This window comes from Siphateles boraxobius, unplaced genomic scaffold, assembly GCF_051911475.1.
Source record: "Siphateles boraxobius isolate OS27281-9 unplaced genomic scaffold, OSU_SipBor_1 55, whole genome shotgun sequence".
Lineage (NCBI taxonomy): Eukaryota > Metazoa > Chordata > Actinopteri > Cypriniformes > Leuciscidae > Siphateles > Siphateles boraxobius.
Genome location: NW_027509181.1, coordinates 2,301,839 through 2,322,785, shown reverse-complemented (window position 1 = coordinate 2,322,785; position 20,947 = coordinate 2,301,839). Strand labels below are relative to the sequence as shown.

Here is a 20,947-nt window from a genome sequence, read left to right as displayed (position 1 = left end):
TGAGGATGGCAAAGTCAGAAAGATTGAAGTAAAAATCATAAAGAAAGGTGAACAAAGATTCTTCCTGAGACCAGTCACTGAGGTTGTTCTTCTGGTTTCAAAGGGCACAAATTAAGGTGACTTAACGATCTGAATGTTGACGACTTTGTTACTGTTCCACAAGCCTGATGTGACATCTGTTGATGTCAGGCGGGGAGTATTCTGGCCTTGGTTATATTATAGTTTACTTTGTTAATACTGATACCTTGTGGTCACTTTAAGTAGTACGTCGCCTTTAATAATATATCAGCCATTTTGGATTTTAGAGCTCATGGTGCAGAGTGTAGAGATGCATCCACGTCCATCCTTCTTGTTTCGCTCTTGAAAAAGGCACAATCTGTAAGTTTAAAGACTAATCTAAGTGGTAAAATATGATTACATGTATTCTGATAGGTTATAGACATGTTTGAGACCGATTTACATGTGATATGTTAAATGTAACCCATGGCACATAATTGTGATGCTTGATTGTTTATCCTTCTTAGTACAGCTATCTTCTAAGTTATGTAAAGGCGATTTATGTGCATCTTAAATGTTGTTTTGATCTATGTGAACTGAATGTAATATTGTAAGATATACTTTTTTGATATCATTGTTCATTTGTGTTACAGTTTCACAAATTGGGCTTCAGTAAAGAAAGTTTGACCCTGACAACTGTCTACGACTTTTACTAAGCCTTTGTTTAACTCGCTGCAAAAGCAAACACAAGCTGAGGGCAGAAGACCGACTCTTTTTAGGGACGAAATGGCTAACAGAAAGATAGTCTTGAACGTCAGAATTTTTTCTGAAACTAACTCTAGGGGCTCGAAGGGAGCCCCAGACAAGCCTTCCAAAACTATCGCCAGATCCCATGCCGGCACCCTAGTTCGAACTGCAGGCCGCAGCCTCAAGGTGCCACGAAGGAAACGAATAATCAGGGGGTCTCGACCCATAGATGTAAAACCCACAGGGGCGTGGAAAGCCGCAATGGCCGCCACGTAAACCTTTAAGGTAAAACAGGGGTGCCAAACTCAATTCCTGGAGGGCCACAGCTCTGCAGAGTTTAGTTCCAACCAGCTCCAACACACATACCTGTAGTTTTTAAAAAAGCCTGAAGGACTTGATTAGCTGGATCAGGTGTGTTTAATTAGAGTTGAAGCTAAATTCTGCAGGGCTGTGGCCCTCCAGGAACTGAGTTTGACACCCCTGAGGTAGAAGGACATAAACCTGACGTGAAACGAGACTGGAGAAACTCAAGTACTGTGTTGACTGAACAGTTAACTGGATCTCGCCACTGACACCAAGACGTGAAAACTTTCCACTTAAGTATATATAATTTCCTCGTGGCTGGAGCTCTGGAGCTAAGAATGGTCTCAGTCTCAACGACCTCAGTTGAGAGACCACTCTCTAAAAGTTGGGCCCCCTAAGAGGCCAAACCCATAGGTTCCAAATCTCCGGCCGGGGGTGAAATATTGTGTCCCCTGCCTGAAACAGAAGGTCTCTCCTGACAGGTATCTCGAAAGGAGGGCCGTCGAGGAGATGAACTAGGTCCGCAAACCAAATTTGACTCGGCCAGCGTGGAGCTACTAATAATAGACTTACTCCGTCCTGGCGGACTCTCTTCAGGACTCCTGGGAGCAGACCAACAGGGGGAAATGCATACAGACGTAGCCTCGGTCACGTCTGTACCATAGCGTCCAACCCCAAGGGGGCTGGTTGCGTGAGGGAGAACCAAAGTGCACAGTGCGTCGTATGCTGAGACACAAACACATCCACTTCTGCTTGGCCGTAAAATTCCCAAATGAACTCCACCGCCTCAGGGTGGAGTTTCCATTCCCCTGGCCTCAGCCCCTGCCTCGACAGGGTGTCCGCTCCTATATTCTGGTACCCTGGGATATACACTGCCCTCAGGGAGAGTATATTCCCGAGGGACCACAAGAGGATCTGGTGCGCCAGTTTGCAGAGTGGACGCGAACGCAGACCCCCCTGTCGATTTAAATAGGAGACCACCGATGTGTTGTCTGTACGGACGAGCACATGATGGCCCCTCAGATCTTGGAGGAAATGTCTTAACGCATTGAAGACGGCCATCATCTCCAGGCAATTTATGTGCCAAGAGAGATGATGGTTCCTCCACAGGCCTTCCATTACCGCTCCCCAGCCGGTGAGAGCAGCGTCTGTCGAGATAGCAACTCGATTGCAAAGAGCTCCCAACACCGGACCCTGAGACAGGAACCAATGTTGCCTCCATATAATCAAGGCGCGGAAGCACTGCCGCGTGATCTTGATCATACAAAGTGGGTTTCCCCTCGGGGAGAACCCTCTGGTCCTGAGCCACCCCTGCAAGGGTCTCATGTACAGCAGGCCAAAGGGGATCACATTGAACGCCGCTGCCATGAGGCCTAACAGTCTCTCGAACTGTTTCGCAGTGCGTGACTGGCCTAGCTTCAACTCTTTTGTGGCTGTGATGAAAGCAGCTACACGAACGGGCGATAATGTGGCCCGCATCGTGACTGAATCCCATACCACACCAAGGAAAGTGGTTCTCTGTAGTGGAGAACGCACACTCTTCTTGGCATTGAGTCTCAACCCCAATTTCTTCATATGAGCGAGAATAACATCTCGATGCCGAACAGCTGACTGCTCTGATTCCGCCAGAATCAGCCGGTCGTCGATATAGTTCAGAATGCGTATGCCCTGCAGCCTGAGCGGGGCCAGAGCTGCATCTACGCACTTCGTGAACGTGCGGGGTGACAGAGCTAGACCGAATGGAAGCACCCGATATTGGTATTCTTTGCCCCTGAAAGAAAACCTCAGGAACTTCCTGTGTTGAGGGAGGATGGAGACATGGATGTAAGCGTCCTTCAAATCTATCGTGACAAACCAGTCCTCGGATCTGATTTGAGTCACTATCTGTTTGAGTGTGAGCATCTTGAATTTCAATTTCATGACTGCACGATTCAGCAAACGGAGATTTAAAATTGGACGCAACCCCCCATCCTTTTTTGGAACAATGAAGTATCGGTTGTAAAACCCCGATTCTCTGTCGGGGAAGTACACCTGTTCTATAGCTCCCTTTGCTAAGAGAGACTCTACTTCTTGCTCCATTACCAGAGCCTGTTCGGGATGTACTACCCTGAGTAACACCCCGTTGTAACGAGGCGGAGGAGAACCGAATTGGATTCTGTAAACTTTCTCTATTATCTGCAGGACCCAAGGAGATATACTGTATTCGCCAGATTCTTCCACTCTGTTATAAAATCTACTAAGGCTACCAGTCTCTCGAGACTGGCCTCTGTTGTTAAAGGAACCGCCACTTCGGCGACCTGAAGCATATTGGCAGGAAACAACCGAACTGACTGTTTTTGAACCCCCCTCAGAGGGCTCCAGTCCGACGCAATGTCGAGTCGACACTGCGCCGAACTTTCGCTGGATACCACTGCGCCCCGAAGCACCAAGGGTGGCGGGGTTGGCAGACCGGTCCCATGAGGACCCCGAAGTGGAGCGGGCACCGTATTCTGAGGTGTACACTGCTCCACCCCGGTTGGGGCTGTCCTCGATGGTCTGACGTACATAGCGTCCGGACCTTTTCTGAGCCGAAGCCTTCCTATCCATAAGTACGGTCCTCAGATCCGGCTTAGACTTAGCCGACTTCGGCTGAGAGTGTTGGCTCGGTCCCCAAGATTTATTCGGGGGAGCACGAGATGCAACACTTATTTTCTGTTGCACACGGTGCGAGGAGCTTGACTGGGGACGCCCAGCGCTAACCCTAACGCCCAGCATCCCCAGGGGGATGGACTCGTCGTGGAAGGAATTTTTTAAAAGCCTCAGATTGTTTTTTATTTTCTTGAAATCTTTCAACAACCGAATTCACTGAGTCACCGAAAAGACCAGAGGGAGACATAGGGGCATCTAAAAGAAAAGCCCGATCTTTATCTTTATTATCTGCAAGATTTAACCAAATATGTCTCTCAGTAGCTACGAGGCCTGCGATAGACCGACCAATAGCACGGGCAGTCTCCTTCGTAGCTCTCAGTGAAAGATATGTAGCCCGGCGAAGTTCTCGAATTTCGTCGGGACTAACTCCCTCACTCCTATCGATATCCCCCAGCAGATCTGCCTGATAGTCCTCGAGCACTGCCATCGTGTGCAGACAGGCTCCAGCTTGACCTGCTGCCGTATAAGCCTTACCCACTAAATTAGATGTAGTTTTTAGTGGTTTTTTCGGCAACACGGGATCCTTCAGGGACGATGCTGACCCAGGAGACAGATAGCTCGCGAGCGTCTGTTCCGCTGGGGGCATCGACCCATAACCAAAATCTTTCAGCACCCTTATATTTGAATGTGTGAACATGGGGACTAAAAAGACGCGACGAATGTGGTTTATTCCATGATCTACATAGCTCACTATGTAGATCAGGAAAGAATGGAAGGGCCCGTGATTGAGATGAAACATTAGATGTGAGAAAACGCTTGTCTAATTTGCTTTTAGGACGAGAATCGTCTTGGTTACGTATGTAACCCTCGTTCCCTGAGTAGGGAACGGAGACGTTACGTCGGATGACGACGAATGGGGTTTCGCTTAGAAAGCCTATCAACTTCGAGTATTACAAAACGAGCCAATGGCAAAGAAATGCCATGGGTCTGCGGAATTTGCATGGCGTAACTCCGCCCCACCTCGTGGGTATAAAAGGAGGACGCCGGCAACAGGCAGATATGTTTCTTCGCTGAGGAGCCAAGACTGAGCTCAGGCGATCCCCGCGGTACAGCGGAAAGTGGCAGGCAGACGTAACGTCTCCGTTCCCTACTCAGGGAACGAGGGTTACATACGTAACCGAGACGTTCCCTTTCGTTGTCACTCCGAGTTACGTCGGATCACGACGAATGGGGTTACCAGTCTAATCACGCCACCTTCTCAGCTGTCTTCCAGTGCCCTGCGTAAATCTGAGATCCCTGTCGTGAGACTGGCACGGACGAAGGACTCCTATTTAGCACAGGAATACCAAGGTACACTGGGGAGCATATCCCAAGTTCAGGGGAAATATGCAATTACTGCCAACCCAGAGGGGGGGACTTAGAGAATACACATGTGTTCCGAAAGGAGACATGGAGAACACTGGGGTGTCCGGCCGCAGGTGGAATATTTCAACCCCAGGGGTGGCAAGGTGGCTTGCCAAGGGAAAGACACATGCTCGGGAGGCTTACAGTGGAAATACACATCTGGGGGTCGCTCAGGGGAGGGACCATGCACACGGGAGGCACCTAGCCGACGCACAGGCAATAGACATTGGCGCCAACGTCAGGAGTGCTGGAGGAACTCAGGGCTTTTCGGGGAAGCTCACCTGAGGAGAATATCGCACGTATCCAATCCGTGGAGTGGAATGGCGAGCAAGCGAAGACACCTGAGCGGGTCCAGTACTAGCTGGTTGAAGCGAGTACATGAGAGGACACTGGCTCCACTCGGAGATTGTAGAATCTGGCGAATGTGTTAGGTGTCGCCCAGCCTGCAGCTCTGCAGATGTCTGTTAGCGAGGCGCCATGCGCTAGAGCCCAAGAGGATGCCACACTCCGGGTGGAGTGGGCAGTCACACCAAGGGGGCACGGTCGACCTTGCTGCTGGTATGCCAAGGCAATGGCGTCCACTATCCAGTGAGACAACCTTTGCTTGGAGAGAGCCTTTCCCTTCAGCTTCCCACCATAACAGACAAAGAGCTGGTCTGAGGTCCTGAAACACTGCGTCCTGTCTACATAGGCGCGGAGGGCGCGTACTGGACAGAGCAGTGCCAAGGCTGGGTCTGCCTCCTCCGGGGGCAGCGCTTGCAGGTTCACCACCTGGTCCCGGAAGGGAGTGGTAGGAACCTTGGGCACATATCCAGGCCGGGGTCTCAGGATCACGTGAGAGTAAGCCGGCCCAAATTCCAGGCACGCTTCGTCAACTGAGAATGCATGCAAGTCCCCCACCCTCTTGATGGAGGCCAATGCAACCAGGAGCGCTGTCTTCATAGACAGGAACTTAAGCTCCACTGATTGCAAAGGCTCAAAGGGAGCACTCCGCAGGGCAGTTAGAACCACTGAGAGGTCCCAAGAGGGAACGAGAGGAGGGCGAGGAGGATTCAGTCTCCTCGCTCCTCTCAGGAACCTGATGATCAGGTCGTGCCTTCCAACAGACTTACCTTCGACTGGGTCATGGTGTGCGGCAATAGCGGCAACATAGACTTTCAGGGTGGAGGGAGACAGCCTTCGCTTCAGCCTATCTTGAAGGAAGGAAAGCACGACACTAATCGAACATCTCCGGGGGTCTTCTCGGTGAGAAGAGCACCAGTTGACGAAGAGGTTCCACTTCAACGCGTAGACGTGTCTCGTGGACGACGCTCTAGCGGAAGTGATGGTAGCCGCCACCGTAGGTGGAAGGGTACTCAAACCTGCTTCGTCCCGTCCAGGAGCCACACGTGGAGGTTCCAGAGATCGGGACGAGGGTGCCATAGGGTGCCCCGTCCCTGAGAAAGGAGGTCCTTCCTCAGGGGAATCGGCCAGGGAGGTGCTGTCGCGAGGAGTACTAGTTCGGAGAACCAGGTCCGGGCGGGCCAGTATGGCGCGACCAGAATGACCTGCTCCTCGTCCTCCCTGACCTTGCGCAGGGTCTGCGCAAGAAGGCTCACTGGGGGAAACGCATATTTGCGGCCCCGCGGCCAGCTGTGCGCCAGTGCATCCGTGCCGAGCGTGCCCTCGGTCAGGGAATAATACAGGGCGCAATGGGTCGAGTCGTGAGAGGCAAACAGATCTATCTGTGCGTCCCCGAACTGGTCCCAAATCAGCTGGACCGACTGGGGATGGAGTCGCCAATCTCCCGGGAGGGGCTGAAGCCGTGAGAGCTCGTCGGCTGCACAGTTCAGGGCTCCGGGGATATAAATGGCAAGAAGCGACCTCAGATGCTTCTGACTCAATATGAGGAGGTGGCGGGCGAGTTGCGACATACGGCGGGAGCGTAGACCACCTTGATGGTTGATGTACGCTACAGTGGCGGTATTGTCTGAACGGACTAGTACGTGTTGGTTCTTGAGCACGGCCCGGAAGCGGCGCAAAGCAAGACGTACGGCCAGCAACTCGAGGCAATTGATGTGCCAGAGGCGGCGGGGTCCTGTCCAGGAACCCGCGGCAGCACGTCCATTGCACATGGCACCCCAGCCCGTGGAGGAGGCATCTGTCGTTACAACAACATGCCGCGAAGCTCGTTCTAGGGGCACTCCGGCCCGTAGAAAACTGAGGTCCGACCACGGGGTGAAGGTCTGACGGCAAGACGGAGTAACTGTTACTCGGAAGGTGCCGTGTTGCCATGCCCACCTCGGGACTCGGTCGCGAAGCCAACGCTGAAGCGGTCTCATATGAAGCAATCCGAGCGGCGTTGCCACGGCTGCAGATGCCATATGCCCCAGGAGCCTCTGAAAGAGTTTCAGTGGAACCGTACTCTTGCCCTCGAACTGTCTCAGGCAAGTCAGCAGTGACTGCGCACGCTCGCTCGTAAGCTGCGCGGACATGGCGACAGAGTCGATATCCATACCGAGAAAAGACATCCTCTGCACGGGGCAAAGTTTGCTCTTTTCCCAGTTGACCCGAAGGCCCAGACGAGCTAGGTGCCGGAGCACTAGGTCCCTGTGTTCGCATACCTGGTCTCGAGAGTGAGCTAGGATCAGCCAGTCGTCGATGTAGTTCAGGATGCGAACCCCGTGTTCCCGAAGGGGAACAAGGGCTGCCTCGACGACCTTCGTGAAGACGCGAGGAGACAGGGCTAGCCCGAAAGGGAGAACCGCGTACTGGTATGCCTGCCCCTCGAAGGCAAACCGAAGGAACGGTCTGTGTCGAGGGAGAATGGAGACATGAAAGTAGGCGTCCTTCAGGTCAATTGCTGCAAACCAATCCTGGGGCCGCATACATCCGAGAAAGTGTTTGGCAGTGAGCATCTTGAACGGCAGCCTGTGAAGGGAACGGTTCAGCACACGCAGGTCCAGGATTGGCCGTAACCCACCGGTTTTCTTGGGGACAATGAAGTACGGGCTGTAGAAGCCGGTCCTCATCTCGGCCGGAGGGACGGTCTCATGATAGGGGCGTTGCCACCGACCAAAGTGGAGCGGACTCCCCTGAAGCGGGGAGGAGACCGCGCGAACTGAATCGCGTAGCCGAGCCTGATCGTCCGTGCGACCCAGCGGGACAGGAGGGGAAGCTCTAGCCAGGCTCCCAAGAACTGTACCAGCGGGGTCATACGGACCACAGACTTCCCAACGATGGTGCAGCAGGGCGGAATGACTGGCCCGGACGTGGACGGCATAGCGGCCCGGTGTGGGGGCACAGTCATTAACCGCGCCCTGACAGAGGAGACCAGGGAAGGAAGAACGTTCCACGGGGGTCTGCTCTGCCAGGGGGCTGGCGACAGAGGCGGAAGAGAGCGGCACGGTCCGGGGACGGCGTGCACTGTCAACCGGCTCTGGGACAGAGGGGGACGAGGGGTGCACGGCTCGGAGGCGGCGCACCGTGTCGTCCGAGAACTTTCAGCATCCCTGAGCAGCCCGTCTCAGGAGCGCCGCTTGGCCCGGCGTTTAGCGGGGGGCGGGGCTGGAGAGGGCTGGGGCGCCTTCTTACAACTTCCTCCGCGACCGGGCCTGGGTGGAGGCTGCTGCTTGGGCCGGGCAGGAGGGGCGGGAGCCGCAGGAGGGCGCCCTCGGCGGCGAACAGACTGAGGGACCTGCCCGGTCGGCTGGGTGGAGGCAGCAGCGGGCCGTCGGGGCAGAATATGCTTAATGCCTCAGTCTGTTTCTGGGCGGTGGAGAACTGTTGGGCCAAGTCCTCCACCGCACCGCCGAATAGGCCGGCCTGGGACGCTCAGCGTCCCGCATGTCAGCCAGGTTCAGCCATAGGTGTCTCTCCTGGACCACAGCTGTGGAAATCACCAGACCCAGGGAGCGTGCGGTCACCTTCGTCGCCCGGTAGGCGAGGTCGGTGGCGGCGCGCAGCTCATCGAAGAGCCCTGGGTCCGTCCTACCCTCGTGCATGTCCCTTAGCATCTGCGCCTGATAGACCTGCAGAGTGGCCATGGCATGCAAAGAGGCAGCCGCCTGTCCCGCTGCTCTGTAGGACTTCGCCACTAGGGTAGACGAGAACCTACAGGCCTTGGATGGGTGCTTAGGCTCGCCGCGAGAAGAAGCACTCTGAGGACACAGCTGCATCGCAACAGAGCGCTCAACCGGGGGGAGCCCAGTGTACCCACGGGCGGCTGCCCCATCAAAGGGGAGGAAAGGCGGATGAAATCAACGAGCGGTCGCGGGAAGACATGGGAGTCTTCCAGGACTTTGAGATTTCATCATGCACGTCCGGGAAGAAAGGTATTGGGGCAGGCTGAGGACGGGAAGCCGCAGCTGCACCCAAAAACCAATCGTCCAGCCGCGAGCGCTCAGGGCTGGTTGGAGGGTTCCACTCCAAACCAATGCTCGCGGCCGCCCGGGAAAGCATGGCCGTCATCTCTGGATCGGACTGAGCCACAGCCGTATTCACACCCGAGGGTGGCAGCTGTGACGAGTCGTCACTTCCAGACGACTCAGACCCGCCTAGTGATGCTGCGATTGACATCGCATCTTCCTCTGGAGCGCCAAAGGACACCCGCGGGACCTGAAAGGACGGTCAGCGGGGATCCCCTGAACGCTCGCGGGTTGCAACACTGGAGAAGGTGCTGCGGGGCACGGACACATAGTCGGCGCTTTGTTCCACACAGTCACCCTCAGATCACCCTGGCCACCAGCCGAAGTAGAGCCTCTCGAGGAGGCGCTAGATCGGGGTGTGGATGAGGGGACTCTCACTCTTGCGAGATCCTTGAGTCTCGATCTAAGTGTTGCGATGGTCATGTTCCCACAGAAAGAACATGACTCATCCACGAGCGCTGCTTTAGAGTGATCAAAGCCCAAACACACCAAGCAGCGCTCGTGCCCATCAGAGTCAGACACCAGTCGACCGCAACCAGAAGTGCACGGGCGAGGCATCTTTAAAAAGACGTGCCGCGTGCAAGCTCTTTTTGTGAGAGAAACTCAGTGCTGAAGCGCCCGCGGAGAACACACTCGCTGGCAAACCACGCTCAGATAAGCAGGAAGTGTGCACTCGCCGGGAGATCGCCGTCACACCAACACTGGAGAGTTGCTCGTCTCGTAAGAAGCTGACAATCAGAGATAGCTTAAGGAGTGAAGAATTACACTTGGCTCCGAAGCGAAAACATATCTGCCTGTTGCCGGCGTCCTCCTTTTATACCCACGAGGTGGGGCGGAGTTACGCCATGCAAATTCCGCAGACCCATGGCATTTCTTTGCCATTGGCTCGTTTTGTAATACTCGAAGTTGATAGGCTTTCTAAGCGAAACCCCATTCGTCGTCATCCGACGTAACTCGGAGTGACAACGAAAGGGAACTCTTTCTTCTGCTGGCCAGTCAATACTTAATTTATCTAAAGCACGAGTTATCACCTCAATAAGCTCCTCATATGCTGGGGAGAGGGATGGTGAATCCTCTCCCCTTATTGTTTCTTTGTTAGTGTTTGTGTCACTCTCACCGATGCTCAGTAACTGTACCTCCTCAGAGCTAGAGCACTGAAGCATCGGGCTCTCTTCCCGGGCGGAAGAAGCCACAGCGCGGGCTTCCGACACCTGCAAGAGAGCAATGGATCCCTCGGGTAAAGGAGGAGATAAGGCAGAGCCCGTCTCCAACCCCGCCGAGAGATCCATTTGCGAACCCCAGGTGAGCCTTCTCCGAGCTACCTCGGCAGCTGCGGGTCCAGACCCCGAGGTTCGCGAGCCTGTCCATCATCCTCAAATGTGGACAGACGGGAACGGAGCATGCGGAGCGGGAGACGCTCACAATGCTGACAGTCAGCCCCCTCGAAGGCTGACATCGCATGCTCCACTCCCAAACAAACTACACAAAGCTCATGTGTATCTCCACCTGTGATATAACGAGGGCAAGGAGAAGCACAGGCTTTAAATAGTTGTTTCGCCATTACAACAATATAAATGAGAGACAGACAACAATAAATATAACAGACAGTTTTGACACAGAGCGTTTTGCTGAGGCACAAAAGCTAAGGCGAGCATTGCACCGGATGTGCTTTTATATCTTCCTGGTCATGACGTCACCCGTGACGCTTCATTCATTCCATTTGACTAGTTGACAGTAGTGCTTCAGATTCAGTCACGCAAAGGTGTTCCCAAAGCGCCATCGACGCATCGCGAGTTCCCTCGAAAGGGAACAGCTGTTTTAAATTGTAATAATATTTCTGTTAAAATAAAGGCAGGCTTGGTAAGCAGAAGAGAATTCTTTTAAAAACATTAAAAACCGATCCAAATTTTAACTGGTAGACTGATATATATTATATAAAATTATATATATTGCTTGAGAAGTTATTTGTATCATTTTCCTTCAAAATAAATGCCAACTGGATAGTTTGCTGTATAATACAACCAACTTCAGTGTTGAAAATATTTGTCTATGGTGCATCTAAGCAAGAAAGGAGGTTTTGTTGTTGTGTCTAACTTAAATTATAAAAACTGTCAAAGCAAACAAAAGGAAAAAACAATGTACAGATAATTTATCTACAACAGGATGTTATGAGCAAATTACTTTGGGTGTATTTACAGCACAAACATTTAAATACATTTTAAAACTCAGATTTTAGTCAGACTGAAACAATCATTTGTCTTTATAAAATGTCATGATATGCATAACAAGTCGGACTAAAATCTAAACACTCTGGACATGGAAGGGGAAGTCAAGAGCAGTGGGTCATCCATGTATTTCACTCATACAGAAAAGTCATATATAGCCTGCTTGGAAGTTGTTGTATCATGCTTGTTGTATGGTGATTTAAAGTGTTGAAATAACAAAAAATGCTAATAAAAATGCTGTAAATGTGCATACACATCAATAGGAGGACAAACAGACAGTCAGAAAACTACGTACCAAACAAAACAACATGGGGACTGAGAGAGTAGTTAGATGTATCAAACACTCCTGAAGAGAGGCAAGCAGAAAGACTATTACCCCTTTTCCACCAAGGCAGAGCTGGTGCTGGTTCGGAGCCAGACTCTAGTTTCAAATCGGTTCTTTGTTTTTCGACCACCAAAGCACCAGCTCCGAACCAGTAAAAGTGGTTCTTAAGTAGCACTAAATCATTGCTGGTCTAGAAGTAAGAACCGCTTAAGTCAGCGGCTGGGGGCGGGGTTACCATAACCAACACACAAGACAAACAGAAACTTGTGACTGCCATTTTTTAAATAGCAGCTAATCGTGCTAATAGCAGCTCGATTTAAATCTCCGTTAATGCAAGTTACGGCGAGCTGCACGAACGTGCTGGATTCGCCGTGTTTGGATACCGGTGTAGGTTTGCAAAGCCATGAGCATAAAGAGTAACACAACGACCGCCATTGTTGATGGAAGGGTTGTTCGAGATGCATAGGAGCGGCATGGACTGATCGGAGCTGTGGGAGTGTTTGGAGAGCATACGACTCCTTCTGCTTTTGGATCGCTCTCAGAGTTCGAGATTCACAGTGCCGAACCATCTCGAAGAAGCCTAGTGTGTTTGTGTGTGCCGCGCTAGCGTTGCTGGGCAACATGAGATGTATACAGTGACGTAAGATCTGGCTCTGTGATGGCTCTCTAGCCTGTGGAAAGGCAAAACGGTTCTTTGAAATCTCGTCAGTCGAACCAACTCCGAACCGGGACTAGCTCTAGCTCTGAACCAGCACCTGGTTCTTGTTGGTGGAAAAGGGGTATATGAGACCATAGACACACATCAGCTAGCAGAGCAAAAACTACAACCAAAAGCCTGTTTGTACATTACAGAGCCAGAAAAACAAAGATGAATCCAGTGAGAGGGAATGCATGTGTGCTTGTACACCATATGAAATGTTAATGTGAGATGCTTTAATGGAATCAATTAATTAATAAATTCTTAATCTAAACAATGAAGACTACTAATTATTCAAATGAAATCAAATGAAATTCAAATGTAAGTCGCTTTGGATAAAAGCGTCTGCTAAATGACTAAATGTAAATGTAAATGTAAATGAAATCAACACCAAATACTAAGGTAGGCCTATATGTAAATTATGCACAAGATAACTTTTCTACTCTGCTATAACACTACTGTGGATTTAATGTAATCAATTAATTCTTTGTTGTTTTCTAAACACACTTTATATTGATATGCATTCAATACTCTCGTCACTGACCCTACAGCCATAACTTACCCTATATTTCTTATTTCATATTTCATATCTTATTTCATTTCTTTCATATTTCTTACCCTAGTCAAAGGCCCCACATTGGTATTTTTGTGGGTCTTTTAGGTGTGTTTGAATAAAAACAAATACTAGATCACCCTGGATGAACTTAGTTGATCTAGAAGTTATTTTATCTTCCAGTTCAGCAAACCATTCTGTATAATCTAGATGGTTTGTGCACTGTGCTCATAAATGGAGCTAAAATTCTTCTCTCTGGAAATTCTAACTATATTTAGAGAAGCATGTTCATTTGGCTTGGCTAATAGCCTACTCAACAATCATGCAGAATACTCTGGCAAATAACTTTCAAAAGCTCTGCACAAGAATAGAAGGGGAATTTAACCCACAAAGACAAATCAGTCAATAATGTTATATTTGAGATTTAAGATTTAAGGTAAGTTAAGTTAAGATTTGAATTAAGTTAGATTTAAAGCTGCAGTCCGTAGTTCCCTTTCAAGGGAACTCGAGCTGCGTTTGAGACGCGATGGGAACGCTCTGCGTGATTACGTCGTGAAGCACGTGTAAAATCAGTCCAATGGAAGCCTACTACGACATAGGTGACGTCATAGACCAGGAAACTATATAGCAGCCCTGAAATCAGACCGCGACAGCTTGTGTACCTTCAGCAAGCGCTCTCTGTATATCTGTCCTTGTCTATTTATTGTTGTCTGTCAAGCCCAATCTATCATTATTATGGCGAGCAAGCAAGATTATAGACGGTGTGTTGTTCCCTGCCCTCGTTATATTACGGGTGGGGACACACATCAGCTTTGTGTTGCTTGTTTGGGAGTGGAGCATGCCCAGTCAGTCCTCGAGGGGGCTGATTGTGTGCATTGTATGAGTCTATCTATGAAGACGCTCCGCTCTCGCCGATCGTTCTTTGAGGAGAATGGTTCGGTTCGCGCTACCCGGGCGGGTCCCGCTGTTGCCTAGACACGGCGGCGACTCGCATTTTGGGGTTCGCAAACGGATCTGAGAGCGTGGGTTGGGACGGGCTCCGCCCTATTTTAGCTTTCACCTGCAGATCCAGTGTGCTGCGATTTCCAGTTCCGAGGAATTGGTATCGTTAGTGTTTTGTTAAGAAAAAGTGAACAAAACAAATAAAAGTATTAAGAAAAAGGCAGATGTTTGATTTTTCAATAAATGGGCAGCTCATAACTCTGTTGAGTAAAGAGGAGCTTTTTAAAGGAGGTTTTTCTAATGCTGTTGCTAGTTAAATATTTACTGGACAGCTGAACATTATGAGAGTGAAAATAAAAAGAGTTTATTAGATGAAATGTATCTAAAAAAAACAAAAAAAAAAAACAGGAAAACTCTGTATCTTAGCCTCCTCGTTGGGGACAACTGGTTTTTCCTTATCTCCACACTGAGGTGTCGAGATCGTGGAATAAACCGGTTTCTATTTTATGTGTTTAATACCCAAACGTCTTAACTAGAGTAATGTTATGGGTATTAAGTATCATGGTATGACAGTGCCTTGGATTATAGAGACGCTTGCGAGCTTTCTCTCTCCCGAGTCGGCGTCATCATTTTTAACCCCGACGTTACCCACCAGCCATCTTTAATAATAAATCAATTTTATGAGGCAGTACTGGTGGGTAAAGTATTTAAGGACATAGATGAATGTGAGGATGTCAGCATTGACTCTATTCGAGAATATATTCGAGAATATATGTATATATAAATATATGTTTATATGTATACGTTTTTCTGATATAAAAATAAAGAAAAAGAAAGATAAAAATGTCTGTTCTTCTGGACGCTCCGCTTTCAAGAAAACTAAACCTTTCAGCGGCGTTCCAGAGGTTTCTTCCTCACCAATCTATGTTCCTTAAACTGGCATAGAGTGCAAAGAAGAAGACCTGATGCTGAGGCTATCAGGCTTCTAAGGGTGGTCCCCTCCGGGGTAGGGACGGTTTTGAGAAATCGTTTCTCCTCGGCGCCCTCTGGGGTGCGGCTCTCTGAGGAGGGTCGCAGCGCTGCCAGTTCGGTTGTTCCCTGCCGGTTCGCCGTTCAAGGCACCGAGGTGTCAGCGTCCCCATAACATCCTCCGAGGAGGGTCGTAGAGCAGTCAGTTCGGTCTCCCTGCCGGTTCGCCATTTCAGGGTGCCGAGGTGCCTGCTTTTTCCTACGATACTCCGAGGAGGGTCGTAGGAACTAAGCTGTTAGATGTAGGCAAGATCTAAATAAAAAGAGGACTGTCGTCATCTCTAATAAAGCTTAGACAAGAAGTCCTGTCAAAAAAATAAAAGGAGGGACGGTTTTGAGAAATCGTTTCTCCTCGGCTCCCACTGGGATGCGACTCTCTGAGGAGGGTCGCAGCGCTGCCAGTTCGGGTGTTTCCTGCCGGTTCGCCGCTTCAGGGCGGCGAGGTGTCAGCCTCCCCGTGCAATCCTCCGAGGAGGGTTGTAGAACGGTCGGTTCGGTTGTTCCCTGCCGGTTCGCCGCTTCAGGGCACCGAAATGATTGTTCAAGCAAATCCAGAGGCCAGTCTCGAGAGACTGGTTCCCCTTATCTGAATTTCTGGCAGCGTGGAAACTTCTGCCAAATATTTCTCTATGGGTCCTGCACATAATAGTAAAGGGTTACAGCGGTTCTCGTCCGCCCAGATTTCAGGGGGTCCTCCCTACGGTAGTGGACTCACAGCAGGCTCTGGTTATGGAGCAGGAAGTGCTTACACTCAAACAGATTGTATCACAGATTCAGTCCGAGGACTGGTTTGTCACAATAGACTTGAAGGACGCGTACTTCCAAGTATCTATTCATCACAGGAAGTTCCTGAGGTTCGCTTTAAAAATGGGGCGAAGCATACCAGTATCGGGTTCTTCCATTTGGCCTAGGTTTATCACCCCGCACCTTTACAAAATGCGTGGATGCAGCTCTGGCTCCTTTGAGATTCCAGGGCATTCGCGTATTGTATTATATCGACGATTGGTTGATCCTAGCTCAATTTGAGCATATGGCAGTTCGGCATGTCGTTCTGTCTCATTTAAAGATGTTGGGGTTGCCACTCAACGCCAGAAGAGTGTGATCCTCCCAGCTCAGAGGACCACTTTTCTAGGTGTAATATGGGTTTATCTAGGCCAGTCACTCACTGTGAATCAGTTTCAGACTGTGGGTCTCATGTCAGCTGCGTTCAACGTAATTACTTTTGGCCTTCTGTACATGAGACCCCTGCAGTGGTGGCTCAGGACCAAGGGGTTTTCTCCGAGGGGAAATCCGTTTTCACATGATCAAGGTCAAGCGGCTATGCCTACGTGCCTCGGTCATGTGGAAGAACCTTGGTTCCTCGCCCAGGCCCAGTGTTGGGGGTTTCTTGTCGACGCATTATGCTATCGACGGATGCTTCCCTCACAAGTCGGAAGTGATCATGAGTGGTCGCTCGGCGGAGGGTCCGGACAACACACTGACGATCTCGTAAATCAGAGCAGATATCCTGTTGAGGCAGGGGCTGAGGCCCGGGGAATGGAGACTTCACCCCGTGGTGGTGGAGCTCCTATGGGAAATCTTTGGTCAAGCTCAGGTCGATCTTTTCGCTATGGTTTTCCCTCACATATCCAGCTCCTCTCGGACTGGACGCTATGGTGCAGGTGTGGCCGAGGCTGCACCTGTACACATTCCCCCCGTTATCAATGCTCCCGGGAGTTCTGCTGGGGTGCGACTCTCTGAGGAGGGTCGCAGCGCTGCCACTTCGGTTGTTCCCTGCCGGTTCGCCGCTTCAGGGCGCCGAAATGATTGTTCAATCAAATCCAGAGGCCAGTCTCGAGAGACTGGTTCCCTTATCGGAATTTCTGGCAGCGTGCAAACTTCTGCCAAATATTTCTCTATGGGTCCTGCACATAATAGAAAAGGGTTAAACGGAGTTGTGGAAACGGTGGGCTTGGCCTCTGAGGGGGCCCAGCTCATAGAATCCGGTCTCTCGACTGAGGTCGTTGAGACCGTCCTTCAATCCAGAGCTCCTTCCACGAGAAAACTATGTACATTGAAATGGAAACTGTTCTCTACATGGTGTGGAGAACGTTTTTTAAATCTTGTTAACTGCCCGGTTGGTACAGTTCTCGATTTCCTCAAGACCGTTTCTCTGCTGGATTATCTGCCTCCACCTTAAAGGTGTTCGTAGCGGCTATATCTGCTTATCACCCCTCTCGGGGCTTCTTCTCTTGGGACAGATCCTCTTATTATTTGTTTTCTCCGTGGTACATTGAGGCTCAGGCCTGCACTGCAATCTAGAGCACCGGCTTGGGATTTGGCCATTGTACTTGAGGGTCTGGCCTTGGCTCCCTTCGAGCCCATCGAGGAGGTTTCAGAAAAATTCCTCACTCTAAAGATTATATTTCTCCTTGCTATTTCGTCTATCAAGAGAATTGGTGATTTACATGCTCTGTCGGTTGCTCCTTCATGTCTGGAATTTGCACCTAGTATGGTGAAAGCATTCCTCTACCCTAGACCGGGTTATATACCTAAGGTCCCACTAAATGTTGGGGGCCCAATAGTGCGGCAGGCCTTTTATCCTACTCCCTTTAATACCCCAGATCAGGAACAGCTTAACCTGTTATGTCCAGTCCGGGCTTTAGATGCCTACATTCACAGAGCTTCTCTGTGGCGTAAATCTGAGCAATTATTTGTTTGTTTTGGGTCACTCAAGAGAGGATGCTCTGCATCTAAACAGGTGATGAGTAAATGGATAGTCGAGGCTATTCATTGGCTTATGAAGCGGCGGGACAGCCTTCACCTATGGCTGTGCGGGCCCATTCTACTCGGAGTATGGCGGCCTCTATGGCCTTAATTTCGGGAGTTTCCCTTCTTGACGTGTGTAATGCGGCAGGATGGTCCTCTCCGCATACAGTTGTCAGGTTTTATGACCTTGACCTCTCCACTCCTGGGGCGAGGTTGCTTACTTCTTAGTGTGCGCAGGACTTCACACAGAACGGGCATTTGTCACTATGGCGTAGTGGGTATGGGGTTCCCATCGCGTCTCAAACGCAGCTCGAGTTCCCTTAAAAGGGAACGTCTCAGGTTACGTATGTAACCCTGGTTCCCTGATAGGGAACGAGACGCCACGTTTGCCTGCCATACTTCCTGCATGCCCTGATCGACTTGCTTCAGGTTTTTACGAAGCTGTCGCGGTCTGATTTCAGGGCTGCTATATAGTTTCCTGGTCTATGACGTCACCTATGTCGTAGCGGTCTTCCATTGGACTGATTTTACACGTGCTTCACGACGTAATCACGCAGAGCGTTCCCATCGCGTCTCAAACGCAGCGTCTCGTTCCCTATCAGGGAACCAGGGTTACATACGTAACCTGAGACGTTTTTCCTCTTTGTTCGAAAATCTGCAATTGCAGTTATTCACATAATGATCAGCTTTACGTGGGTTGTGCCTCGGCACCACACAGCACGGATGAATCCGATGTTTTGAGGAGAATGTGCGGCTGTCAGTCGGTGTGGATACTGTCATTCGCAATCACAGATTATACTTTTTGGCAGTATGACCAACATAAGAATTTTCACCGGAAAATGTCATCTGAACAAGTAACATCCACTTTTGATCTGACCAACTAAGGGGAAAAAAGCATTGCAGTAAATAGCCCTGGTTAAATCTAACGATCGCTTATCATATCACGTCAAACTGTGCAAATTATACTTTGTTCTCAAATTGTTAATGTTAACAACATTGCGTGACTACATTTAATGCCCTTCCGATATTTATCCTTGTTTTCAGATGGGCCGGTTGCAGTCTCTTTTTTTCTTTAGCCGATCCGAAGTCCGAAGTCTTTTGCATTTTACAGCGGGTGAGTCTCCAGTTGTCACTGGTGATTGTAGTTTGAATTGTAAGACTGGAAAAACTGGAAGAACTGGAAGAGAGGGCTATTCTCTGAGAAAACAAAGGAAATTACCATTTGGACCCCCTCTTGTCCACCATTCGAGACGCAAGTCTCACTTCAGAATCATTCTAATCTACATCTCTTTCCCTCGACTCCCACTCTCCCTCCCTCGTGGTGAGATCTCCCAAACACACACAAGAATCAATAGGGTTTTAATGTGAACAATTAAACCCCCCCCCCCCCCACCCTTTTTTCGCATAGACATAAAAATCATTATCCAAACTTAAATGGTTATAATTCAAGAATGCTTTGGAATATAGACCTATGGTTGGTCTTGTTTTTTTCCAGACATTTTCCAGATTATTGTAGAAGTGTAGAAAAATTAAAAAATCAAACAGAAAAAAAGTTACATAAGTTTAAGTTTATGAAATTATTAAATGTAAAAATATAATTATTAATATTTTATATAAATTATATATATATTACAAAACAACTGCATCAAAATTAAAGCCAAACATCTGAACTAGTTGTGTTTCAAATTTTAGGTTGATATCTCAAAAAATGAGTTTTCAGTAAGATTTTATTCGGGCGCAGTACGTGAAGCAGTACTTTCCACTAGGTGAACACCAGACTCAATTACTGCCCATATAAGGGTGCCTCCATTTTCATATATGTTTTGAGTGATCTGAACCATGTATTTTCATAATTTTCATACAATTTATGAAGTAAACATCCTATTCAGAAGTAGTACAGGTGGCTTGGCAGTATTTGATTTGAATTCAACCTCTAATAAATGCATAAAAGGACCACATATGTGTTGTATAGCTCGCAGCCGCATCACAAATCGAGAATCCATAATATTTTTCTTTATATTTAAAACATTTTCAGACTTTTTTTTTCATAAAATGGGATTGGTGTTATCTTTTGAACTCTTGGCATGAAAACAAACTGAGGTTTCTACCAATCGTTCAGAATTTTTCATGTTTATTGCTATTTCAAAATAAAGGCCTAAACACGCCTAATGAATATGAAATATTCTTGTTGCAAATTGATAAATTACTGCTCCGCTCTAATTTAATTTAGAAAACAGCCACCAAAAGGTAAAAATAGAGAATTTAAGCTTTCAAATGGGGTGCTAACACAAAAACCTAAAATTCTCGGGACAGCAGCAAGTGTCCAAATTTTAATCTTAACCGTTCGATTTCAGAAACGATCTTAAAACAGGGCTTTACTTGTAAAACGCCGAACTTCCCCTTTAAATGTCTCAGTGCGACTGGTACAAATGTCTCGTTCCCAAAGAAGTAAACCAAAAGGTAATAAAGTTTTTAAGAGTTTAGAAATATCTTGCACACAGAAGGGTGTGTCTTACAGACAAATAGTCAGAAGGTGTTAACTCAATGCAAATTTCCTAGCATATAGTTGCCCCCAGTAAGGTGAATTTCCACTGTGAACTCATTTTTACATTTGAAATGAGGTCTGTGTATATAATGAAATGCAACAACAGCTCAGGGCCTTTTCTGTATCTCAGATCATCCAGTGAGGCTGAGAGTCTGGACTCTCAGCCTCATGTCCTAATGTCGGGTTTGCATCTTTTCTCTTTATTCCAGAGCATTTGATGTTATTGTATTGATTATATTTGAACTGATTATGAAATTGGCATGATACATTTACCTGACATAATAAATTATTACATTTGATTATTCTAATTGACTTTGACATTATTTTCATTCAAGAGTTTAAAAAGAATAGTAAATCATTCGTTCACACTTAATGATGCACAGATATCATTAAAACCT

At 48.8% G+C, this 20,947-nt stretch overlaps 1 protein-coding gene across 7 annotated transcripts in view; it reads right to left on the bottom strand.

The window, feature by feature from the left end:
• Positions 1–20,947, bottom strand: part of LOC143714613 (transforming growth factor beta-1-induced transcript 1 protein-like) — a 163,528-nt gene that overhangs the window by 140,724 nt on the left and 1,857 nt on the right. For 4 of the 7 annotated variants that reach the window (XM_077205840.1, XM_077205844.1, XM_077205846.1 and 1 more), the window contains exon 2: positions 12,006–12,056. The exons of the other annotated variants lie outside the window; for them this stretch is intronic. In XM_077205840.1, the coding sequence (XP_077061955.1) occupies positions 12,006–12,056 (51 nt within the window). The remainder of the gene's footprint in view (positions 1–12,005; positions 12,057–20,947) is intronic. 7 annotated transcript variants of the gene reach the window in all.